General features: G+C 36.3%; 1 protein-coding gene across 1 annotated transcript in view; it reads right to left on the reverse strand.

The window, feature by feature from the left end:
• The window catches only part of Myh15 (myosin, heavy chain 15), a 111364-nt gene extending 100047 nt beyond the window's left edge, over nucleotides 1-11317 (reverse strand). Inside the window, exons 1-7 of the mRNA XM_013028522.1 lie at nucleotides 11216-11317; nucleotides 9321-9419; nucleotides 6941-7084; nucleotides 5113-5269; nucleotides 4477-4504; nucleotides 3377-3470; nucleotides 1595-1687 (exon numbers count right to left, since the gene is read on the reverse strand). Coding sequence (XP_012883976.1) covers nucleotides 1595-1687; nucleotides 3377-3470; nucleotides 4477-4504; nucleotides 5113-5269; nucleotides 6941-7084; nucleotides 9321-9419; nucleotides 11216-11317 — 717 coding nt within the window. The remainder of the gene's footprint in view (nucleotides 1-1594; nucleotides 1688-3376; nucleotides 3471-4476; nucleotides 4505-5112; nucleotides 5270-6940; nucleotides 7085-9320; nucleotides 9420-11215) is intronic.
• Between the last annotated feature and the right edge of the window lie 627 nt (nucleotides 11318-11944).

Genomic DNA, 11944 nt, shown 5'->3' on the forward strand with positions numbered 1-11944 from the left:
TGGATACCATTTTATGTCTTCCTTTCTTTTCTTTTCTTTCTTTCTTTTTTTTTGTTCTTGTTTTTGTTGGTCATGGGGCTTGAACTCAGGGCCTGGGCACTGTCACTGAGTTCTTTTGCTCAAGGCTAGCACCCTACCATTTTGAGCCACAACAGATTTGCCACTTCCAATTTTTTGGTGGTTAATTGTAGATAAAAGTCTCAAAAAGTATACCACCTGGCTAGTTTTGAACCTCCATCCTCATATCTCAGCTTTCTGAGTAGCTAGGATTATAGGCATAAGCCACTGGCACCCAACTTCCCATTTTCTTTCTTCTCCCTCCTTCCCTACCTTCCTCCCTTGCTTCCTGCCTTCCTTTCTTCCATTGGGAATTCTGTTTACTTTCTCCTTTGCTTCTATCTTTCAAACTTTATTCTTAGCCTGTTTCAATCACCTTGTTTCCTTCTTCTTTATCTCTCATCCTACTTGTTCTTTCCTTTCTTCTTTTTAAATTATTTTATTTTTTCTCTTAAAATGTCTTTGTCTTTTACTCTCTTCATACTTTCATTTTTTCTATTTTGCTTCTTTCATCTTACTGCCCTTCATATTTGATCAGAACATGCTTGATTCCACATTAAGAAAAAATCTAGCAGCTATTTTATCAGCCAGGATTAGCAGCTGAGGTCACAAGGCCAACATTGAAGATATGAGTGAGGATGGAACAGCTCTCGGGCTTTGGATGGAAACTAGGCAGATCAGCATAAGGATATCATTTAATTATGCCCAGAGACACAGATTTTAAGACTTCTGCAGATTTCTCTATAAATTATATAGTGGCCTCTTGACACTCATTCTGGGTACAAAATGGATTTGGGCCTTCTAGTTATCAAAAGCTATTCAAAAAATACTTTTCTCAATAAAAAAAATCCCTAGTGAAATAGGGAAAGAGAGAGGCCATCAGCAAGAGTGGGAAGAATAATTGTAATAAGAAAATGGGAAATACCTACTAACTTGACTTATGAAAATGATAGGAAAGTATTTCAAATCTGCAAAGTATAATAAGATATAAAGCATTAATTTGTTTATATAATTTGTTAGGTGGGCTAGGAGGGAAAGAAAATGGAAACTGTTAGGATAAAAACATTCTTCCTGAAATTAATCACATAGAAGTATCTAATATAGTATCTATAGATGTCTCAAAGGTAGTTGATGTAAAAAAATGTTTTTGAGAAGTCCAACAATAGAATGTAAACAAAGACCTTCTTTGACATTCTAGAATCATTGTGTATGCTAGCTCTGAGTCTCGAACTCAGGGTCTAGAGACTGTTCCTGAGCTTTTGTGCTAGTGTTCTATCACTTGAGCCACAGCTCTACTTTTAATTTTTTGTTGTTGTTGTTTAATTGGAGATAAGCATCTCATGGACTTTCCTGCCAGGGCTGGCTTTGAACATGATCCTCAGATCTTAGCCTTCTGAGTAGCTTAAGTACCTTGCTGACATTATAAATTTTTTCCATATCTATGTGTTCAGATATAAATTTTAGCATTGCTTGATAATTAAAGACTGAAAAAGTTAAAATTAAAGATTTTGATATTATGATAAATCAAGTTACTTACAAAACGAGAGGAGTTATCATTTCTCAGAGTTTGGGCATTTCCAAATGCTTCCAAGATAGGATTCACTTGTGTGATTTGATCTTCTAAAGTCCCCTGAAATTCATGAAAAATAAATACAGCTGATTTTTATCAGAATTCCACTCTGTGAAGCCCTCAATTCCATCCTTCAATAAGCAGTACCCCAAAGCTGCTTTCAAATATTATTTTGGAATTAAAGTTCAGAAAATCAAATGGATGAGAGACTGAGTCTCCTGCAAATATATAGGCAAGCTATTTTGTTTGTAATTAATTCATTACTAATTGATTGAAAAGAAAATGGCTGTTTGACAAAATAAACATCAGATAGATAATGTTATATTTCTTTCTTCCCATGAAATTCTTATACCAAGAAACTTCTACCAAGACTCTTGGCTTCATTAAGTTACATTTTTCCATCTACTAAAATTCCTAAGTAATCTAGACAGTTACAACAAGCAGTGACTTTAATACATTTATCAAAATGAAATTATACACAATTGGAGCTATGAGACCAAAAGGTTGTCATCTCAGAATGAGACAGAATGATGACCAACTAACAGCCACATTAAATCATGATTGTAGTTTTCTATTTATTCTCCAACATTGCTTTATGGTGATAATTATATGGTATATGGTGTTTAACCATATCTATTTATCCATCTGTCTATCTATCTTCCCTATGTATATATACATACAAATGTCATTAGCCTTGTAAATAATTTGGGCCTGCTTTAAGCAGTAAAAGTGCTATGTGCACAAAGATTCCCACAGAAATCTATGTATCATAAGACTGAGTAGCTAGACCAAACAAATTCAGATGAAAAAACAAACAACAGTAATGACCAAACCTTAAACACATAGCAATACAGAGTTTTATGTACTTAATTATAAAGTATAATAAAATCTAGAGAAAGTTTTATGTAGGGAATAAGAACAAAATGAAACCTAAAGAAATCAATCAAAATCTAGAATGTGATGTTTGAAGAGGAAGCATTGTATGGTTAAAACTTGATGCCGGTGTCTATTTTGATGTAGTTCTTTTTTATTTTTTTTAATATTTGATATAGCTCTTATTAGCAAAACTACCAGCAACATCCAGGATCAAACTGAAAAATAACAATGTCAGATGTAGAAGTCTGAACAGCTCAATAACTCATTGATTTTTAGTTTCACTCCATATTACAAAATTCTATTTATATTTCAATTTTCACAGTCTAGTGTCTTCAAATTATTATGAAAGCCTACTAATTCTTTATGGAGCTAAAAAAAATAAATAAAATTACCAAGGACAACAATGTTACACACAGAGAGAAAGAAAAGTTTTACAGAACAAAAACTATGATTAAATTTCAGAGTATGACTATTGGGTTGTTAAGTAATATAGGAATACGAGGAGAGTGGAAGCATTGGTACATCTTTGTAAGAATATGACACTACATCATACCTGAAGAGATAACAAAATGTCAACAGTGGCCATTAAAGGTATTGATAAACCTTAATTTTTAAGAAGGTCTTTCAATCCTGAGGATGCAACTTTAAGTGTAACTTTAATAACAAATCTGGCCCTTGAAGCTGATCTGAAGTTATGTGATCATGTTTTCAAATTATTAGATTAGAGGACTGATGGTCCTCTCATAGAGCAAAGGACAGACAGAAAACAAGACTTTTTCAACACCATTCAAGTTATTCATTCTGTTTTTACATCCTTATTCCTCTTAAGACTGGTCTACCTCATTTTCCCCCAGAATGGAATATAACACTTACTGGCTTTTTCCTGGATTCACTCATGGCTATAGTGGTAGTGAAATACTGGAGAACAAATTTAGAATTCACAGTCTTCCCAGCACCAGATTCTCCCCTGTGGTTTGAATTTCAATGATACAGTTAACTGATTCTTATGATCAATTTAATGAAAGTTAAGTAAGTACACCAAACCCTACTCTTTTCTTGGAAAAAGACATAGCAATCATTGCAAAAGACAGTTGTGCTTTAAGCTTCCTCTTTGTCTTTGTTAACCAGGAAATTTTTAACATAGGCATACCCAGTGGCGAATTCTTAGACTCATCTCCCAAAGCATCATCAGATAAGAACTGCTTTTATCTGTATAAAACTTTACAAATTGGTCTTGACCTGCTACCAAAGGCTGAACTCTACCATCCAGTTCTATGATTCTAAGGCCTTTGATCACTCAGGGAGAACACAAGCCAGTGGAGAACCAATCCATAAGATAGAATCAACCTTGCAAATGAAGGCCAAGGATGTACATACTTGACTATTGGGTATCAACCACCTGTTGAAAGTCACCTGCTCTACCAATGTTCTTTCATCAACATTAATTTCCAATAGAGGTACCATTGAAGCTCTTTTCATCTTTGCTTTTCACCATCTTTTCTTTCTCCTCAAAGCTCTCTAATGAGAGTAATTAATATTACTACAACACAATCTTCCCAAATCTGAAACAGAATGGCCTCTACATTTCTTTTGCCAGAAACAAATCCCTGGTCTTTTTCATTTGGCTTTTAGGTTCTATGTTTAATCAGCAATCCCAAATCCTTTGAAGTATTCACGTGGGAGAGTGAAGTTTCCTTTACCAAAAAGTTCTTGCTTGAGCTCATGCACTGTGGTTTCTAAAGCTGCCCTAAAATCATGGGGGGCAAACTGCCTGCCAACATTGTTTGGAGAAATCACTGACTAAAGCATTATGACAATTTGCTGATTATCTTATTCTTGTCTAAAATGTATTTGGCATTTAGAGAGCAAACAGCTCAAAAATGTCAAAGTTAAATTTTTTCAAAGGGATGTAGATGTCTGTTTCTATTGAAACTTCCTGCAGGCCAAAAGGAAAATTTAAGGCAAACACTTACGTGAAAAGTAAGGACTGATTCTCTCGGTCTACAAAGAAAAAAATAGCTAGAATGTTAGATATTTATATATTAGTATGAGTATTCAAAATTTCCTTATCTATAGCTTGAATTTAGATACAAGGGAAAGGAATTGTTTTATTACAGTTACTAAAATATTCCCTTTTAGATATCACAGGATAAAATAGATTTCTCTATGTGCATCATGAGAACATATATATTTATCTGTCATTAAAACATATAAATCTCTATGTAAATGGTAACTAAACGTTGTGACTTTTTCCTTTTTAAGCCTTTTAAATAATTATTATACAATAATAGCTATAGAATAACTTCTTTGGGTCAAACAATATAGCAGATATTTTGTGAAAGCAAAAGCCAGTAGTTACAGAAGGCTTACTCTGGACCAGCCACCAGCCTAGCACTGTAAACACATTATTTTTCTCAGAAGTATGAGTTAATTGTCTCAACAACCCTGCACAATTTGGCTCACATTTTATGCAAAAGGAAATGGAGGGTTTGAGATTAGCTGATTGTGAAGGCCATGCTCAGCTCATAGTATTTAAATGTATCTCACTGACATTGAGAAAATGTAGATCATATCTTTTTTATTCTTCATTTTCTAGGGCAATTCCTTACTGTGAAGCATCTCCTGAAAGGCATTTTCAGCAACAGCAAAGATGTGGGGCGGAACCTCGGATGGCCTCTTCCCTTTATAGGCAGCCACAACGTCTTTTTGATACACAGGAAGCCACTTGTAAGGGTTTATGGTCACACAGAAGATACCTGAATACGTCTAAAGAAATATAAGAAAATATTCTAGTTGTCAGCTGGAGCTCATCAAGTAACATTCTAGTGAATATTTACAACAGAACACAAAAGAGGAGAGCTTTTCAATTCTTTAAAGAAGGGACCTTTAACTAGGAGAGAAAACCAGGTCTAACTATCTCGAGACTGGAGGTTACCCCCCCCCTTTCCTGAGAGATCGGCTGTCTACCAATAGTCCTAGTTTACATAACTTTAGAACAAAATGACACAGAAGAGCAGGTCTCAAGGAATTTTTGGTAGCTAGTCATCAGTAATTTGAGGCCAAAAGGGAATTTTTACCTAAGATTAGAAAATTGTCATTTAGGACATTAAAGAGAATAAATAGTTCAATGCATGCCTCTCCATTATTGAAGTGGTTGAGTTGTGGCTCTCCAAATGATGTTTCTTTGTGCCTTTTTTATTTGTTTGTTTGTAGTACTGAGGAACCAAGTGCTAACTACTTGAGCTATGCCACCAAAACTTTTGCTTTTAGTTGGTTTTTCAGGTGGGGTCTTGAGTTATCTTTTTCTGGGCTGGCCTCAATCCATAATGCCTTCAGAGTACTTGGGAATAAAGAATGTTACTACCATGCCTGGCTTGTTTTTAAGAGGGGAGTCTTGATAACTCTTGTCAAACCTAGCCTCTAGTAATGATCCTTCTGTCTCCACAAGTGACATGTTTAGATCCTAATGCTCAGAGATAGTGAATGCTTTATTATTTGGGGGAACTAAAGTCTCTTCAGATGTAATAAAATGAAAGGTCTGAAGATGACCCTTTAACTTTCCTCAACAGGAAAAGCTTGGCACAGATGTTAGTGCTTGCCATCCCAGATATAATGGGAAGCATAGCCAGGAAGATGAAGTAGTATACTTGACCAGGAAGGAAATGAGACACTATCTTAAAAGCAACAAAACCAAATATGGCTAGGGGTTTGGGTTAAGTGAAAGAGTACCTGTATAGCAAGTAAGAAGCCCTGGTTTCAAACTCCAGTTCTAAGAAGGAAAAGCATGACAGAAACCTAGTATGCCTTGAAGGAGCTCATTATTTAATGGTGAAGATGATGCAGAAACTCTCTGATAATCAAGATTCAATGGCTATCATAAACACAGCAATACTTTGGGGCCTCTGCTTATTTTCTTTTGTAATACTGTAATCTCTGTTTTTTAATACTGTAATCTCTGCCTTGCAAGGTGCTTAAGAATTGCATATCTATCTCTCTTCAGGTCTGTGTATATGAGCACATAAATGTTGTGTACTTGTTTGCAAATACAAACTTGACCTGTTTCTCCTACCTTTTCACAAAACTGAAACAAAAGAAACAAAAAAAGAAACACTGAATATATTTTCCACTAGCAAACAATAACTTTAAGGAATCAAGAACCTTAACTAACAAGTAACAGAGCTAGCATTTGAACACTGGTCTATCAAGTTCCAAGTTTCCTGTTTTTTATTTAGCATAGCAACTTGTGTGAAGGGACATGAATACTGACAAATGAGATTAGGGAAATTCAAAGATAAGTCTCCCCTATAAATGTTCCTCAAAGACTGTTTCTATGTGAGTATGCCGCCATTGAATGTAAGATTTCACCCAAGAGAGGTTGGAACATTACAAAATATGAGTGCTAGCATGGTGCTTTTCCAGTAAACCAGCTATACACACATAGATCATCCAGTGTTCATAGCGTCTCTTCAGGGTGTGCAGCATAGATGCTTCATTGAGGGGAGCCAGCATTGCCAAGTCCTCAATCACATCAAACTTTGCAGGATTTGTCTTCTGAATTTTGTCCTCTTTGACACTCAGACACTGCAGAAAGGAAGAAAATTAATCAATTCTCTCCCTATGCTTATTTTTTTATCCATGCACTGGAAATAATATTCAAAGTCAGAAAGGGATGCTTTCTTAGGGAATAGGGCCAGAATAAATTAAGCCACTTTTCCTGGAAGAAACAGATGTTCCTCCTACCAAAGCCCTCTTTTGGCCAGGAGCTTAAGAAAACTTAATATTTTTTGCTACATCAAAGCCAAAGAGGTGGGACTGCCAGAGGCCTTGTGGCCCCAAGTTTTGGATCTTGGGTGTCTTTCAAAGGCCCATGAGTTAGAGGACTGGATTCCAGAATGGTGCTATTAAGACACATAGAACCTGATCTCTAATAGATAAAGCCTATTAAAAGACTTTGCAAAGTCTTTAAATGCTTAGTGAAATACGGATGAAGGGGACTGTAGGGATCAGCAGCTTCCAGATTCTCTTTTGTCTTCTGGCTATTAGAAATGTCGTTTTTCTCTGCTATGTGATACTACAATTATAACTGAGTTGCTTTCCACAAGCCCCATAACAATAGATCCAACAAATATTGAACTGGAACCTCTAAATGTGAACCAAAATAAATCTTTTCATTAGGTTGATTATGTCAGATACTTGTGGTGACATGAAGTTGACTAACAGTGCCAATCTCCCACTACAATAAGCACATGATGCCAGACTTGGATTGTTAGTCTGCTGTAAGCTAATATTTATCCATAATTACTTGTTTATATTTCCTTTGGAATAGGAATGTTCATTCTATCTTGGAAATATGTAACTTTTTTGTTTTGTTTTGGGTTTGATTTAACAAGGATTCACAGCTGGAAAGGGTTCATTTGGAGTCTCAGATGAGACTTTGGACTTGGATATTTGAATAATATTGGAAGCTATTTGAAGCTATTATATTAAATTAGTGAAAATGTATCATAATACAGACATGGGTTTTGTGGACCATGGACAAAAATGTTATGGCTTGGAATATGACTTATGTCCTCCAATGGTTTGTATGTTGAAATGTTGACTGCTTCCCTCCAGTATGGAATGTGAAGTATGGAATAATACACAGGTGTAGCCTATTATTGAAATAGTGTTTAGGTCATTGTGGGTACTGCATTCAGGTGGAGCTTGGTGATTGTTTTTGGAACCTATTAAAACAGACACTTTAAAGAGTCAAAGTAAATGTTATATAAATGTCCTCTCAATAGTTTTTTTTAAGTTGGGAAGGATTTAGAATGTAATTTAGTAGTGCAGTATTTGCCTAGCACATGTAAGATGCTTGGTTCAATTTCTGGTGCTACAAGATAAAAGGAAAGATCTCAGCCTCCTGAGTATCTAGGATTACTGTGAGAGTTACCAGCACTACCATTTTATGGTCCAGCACTTGGCCTAATTAATCTTCTCTTTCCATGATCATAGGTAACCTCCTTCTAATACTGAAATTCAAGGCCTTTTCCAAACCTATAATCACTTCCTCTAGGATATCATATAACCAGACATTGCTCCCATTTCTTGCATCTAGAGAAAATGCTATTTTATTCAAATCATATCTCTGTCTTGATCTTACAAACACAGCTTGATAGACATGTTTATAAGTCATAGTCACTCAAAATGGCACCTTTAAAATAAAGAACTCAAAACTTATGAAAGTGGAAATGACTGAGTTCTAGAGCCAATGATATTTGCTACTGCAATTATTTGGCTTTGGTTATTGAGTATTATTCATTAAATCTTGGAGGGTAAGTGGAGGAACATCCTTAAGGTGACTCATGCCTATATTCCTAGCTACATAAGAGGCTGAGATTTAAGGACTGTAGTTCCAATCCAGCGCAGGTAGGAAAGTCTGAGACTCTTATCTCCAATTAACCACTGAAAACTGGAAGTGGAGCTATGGTTCAAAGTGGTAGAGCACTAGCCGTGAGCCAAAAAAAGTTCACTCACAGAGCACATGCCCTGAGTTCAAGCCCCATGACTAACAACAACAACAAAAAATGGTGAGAGAAGTGGTATGTAGGGAATGGATGAGTGAGAATGTTAAGAAGGCCAAGATATATTGTATTCTAAAGCTGTTTTGTTAAATGGAAACTTCTTTCCACAACTAAAGATAATTTTTTAAAAATTTAAAGATAAGTGTCAGTCATATCTCCTAGTGTGTTTAATGAAAATATTAGAAAAAACAAATTTAATGATTTAATTAAACAGGTAACATAAACATTCTCAAGTGAAATAAGGATTCCATTACCTTTCCATCTCTAGTCTCTACAATTAGTTTTCCATCAGCTTCACTCCCTTTAATCTCAGCCTCAATATAAGCATATTTCTCATCAGGAATCCAGCATTTCTTCTCCTCTAAAGAGAAAATATGGATTACAATATAGAAATATCCATTGAGTGCTTTCATATGATGGATATAATCTCATATCTGAAAAGTCTGCTTGTCGACTTGGAGTCACCATCACAGGAAGTTACAATACTTCAACCTCCATTGCCCAGAGAGATGAACAATATTTGATGAGATTCATCTTTTGGCTGTAGGAACATGTGTTTTTTTTTTTTTTTAACTCAGGGTCTGGGAACTGTCCCTAAGCTTCTTTGCACTCAAGACTAGTGCTCTACCACTTGAGTCACAGTATCACTTCTAGCTTTTTCTGAGTGGTTGATTGGAGATAAGAGTCTCACTGACTTTTCTGCCCTGACTGGCTTGAAATGGCTATCCTCAAGTGTTAGCCTCCTGTGTAGCTAGGATTACAGGCATGCACCACTGGTACCTGGCTACAGGAGCATTTTTATAAGAAATATTGTTTTAAAAATAGTAATTTAGGGGCTGGGAAGGTGGCTCAGTGGTAGAGCGCTTGCCTTGCATGCCTGAGGCCCTGGGTTCGATTCCTCAGCACCACATAAGCAAAAAGAAAAAAAAAGCCAGAAGTGGCACTGTGGCTCAAGTGGTAGAGCGCTAGCCTTGAGCTGAAGAGCTGAGGGACAGCGCTCAGGCCCAGAGTTCAAGCTCCACAACCGGACCCAAAAAAAAAATAGTAATTTAAATTTCTATATTTTAAGTAACTATTTATAGTGTTGAATCTACTGAATGAATCATCCAACTATCTCTAATGCTTTGACCCATTTTGATTTCCCCTCCTCCCCAGCACCACAATTATAATCTTGTCTTTTGTTATCTAACTACCTGGGCTAAGCCTCTGCAGGACCAGCTCTGACCTCAGGGATTGCTCTGCTATTGTATTTGATTTCATAGGTTATAAGTAGTATTTCTAAAATCCAATCACATTAATAGAATCCAATGACTGAAACTGGGAATAGAACCAGGACTGAGTTAGTCTGTGAAGGACTTCCATGACTGGTTTGAATTCTAATTGGTCCTATTAAAGTCTAGAGTTGACTAAAAATTCTGTGTACTAGGACAACAGCCAGTTTTATGGGAATTATTAAATAATTTGGAATTAAGGAACATAGGTCACCTGGTACAAGATCACACTGTGATATGACTTCTAAATCTCTGTTAAACTCACAGAGACTGGCTATGCAGCACAAGCATGCAATTAAGTTTGGGGCGGGGTGAGAGGGGAGTATCATTTACTTAGTTTAATGTAGAGTTTGACCATTTGCTTGAGGCTAAGTCTTTGTTAACCTTTGCCCTTGCCTCTAATTACCAAGAAATTTTGGATCACAGTGAGCAAGTCTCCCAATTAATTATCTGTGCTTTCCTGTGAGCTGAGTGACCCCACTGACCCAGAGACCGCCATAGTGCCAAATTCCAATTTTTAAAACATCTGAACTGAGTCAGAAACAAATTCTCTTTCTCCAGACTTCTCAGTTCTTCTTCTTTCTTTATTCTCACATTGTTCAACCTCATGTCTAGTCCAGGAGATAGAGGGGACTATGAATATTTCATAATAGTGATTTTTGGAGGAGAATCCTTGTCTGAAGGCCATGTAAGCAAGGTCCAAGCCTGGACTGCCTCTCAGCCATCTTCTTTCTTGAAAACTTCATTTCTAGCCTGTACACTCTGAGCTCCTTAACAATTAAGTCAGAACTTTATAGAGACCAATAGTACCCTAAACCAATAAGTTAGGCTCCAAGTTAGTTGCCACTTTAAAGCAATAAATTGTGGCCAGCAACTACTTTATGTGTTTTACCATCAAAGTCCATGGCTGATAGCAGAAGCAAGTCAGCCTCACTTCTTCTGAGGAAAGTTGCAGCTTCTCCAAACTCTGGTAGATCCATTCTTAAAAAAAAAAAAAAAAGACCCAATGTAAAAGGATATGTTTGACAGTGTAGGTTCACTCTGAAAAACAAAGGCACAGGTGGAATGAATTAAGGTATGAGTCCTTAAAGAGAGAAACCAATCACAATAGACCAATAATGGGTCATTTTAATTTGTCTGTGCTCTTTCTTTCTTCTTGTCATGTGCCTTGTTTATGCCAAAACTGGAGTTAAGATTATCTGGTTCTGACAAATCCAAGTTACCACTAGCACTGGGAGGCACAATGCTTAGGGCCAGCAGTGCCTACAGGGACCTATGAAGATGTAACAAGCTCTTCAAAATCAGGAGAAAAAAATAAACTATTAGTGATATATAATAATGGTAGCCTAAAATTGTATTTATCTTGAAACCAATATGATTCTAAAATAATATTTTTACTAATGTTTTGTGGAGGAAGCCCAAAATGCTTAGGGCTGGTAAAAGTCATAACATGACCATGAGTCACAGAGTTCCAAGCTGGGCAGGTGGCCCAAGGAACTAGACAGAAATGTCAAGTTGTAGACATGAAGTCCCTTGATAGAACTGGAAGAGTGACTTAGAGGTATGTTGATGCTCCCAGCATACAGATTGATCATCATTGTCAGAAG

This window comes from Dipodomys ordii, unplaced genomic scaffold (assembly GCF_000151885.1).
Source record: "Dipodomys ordii isolate 6190 unplaced genomic scaffold, Dord_2.0 Scaffold111, whole genome shotgun sequence".
Lineage (NCBI taxonomy): Eukaryota > Metazoa > Chordata > Mammalia > Rodentia > Heteromyidae > Dipodomys > Dipodomys ordii.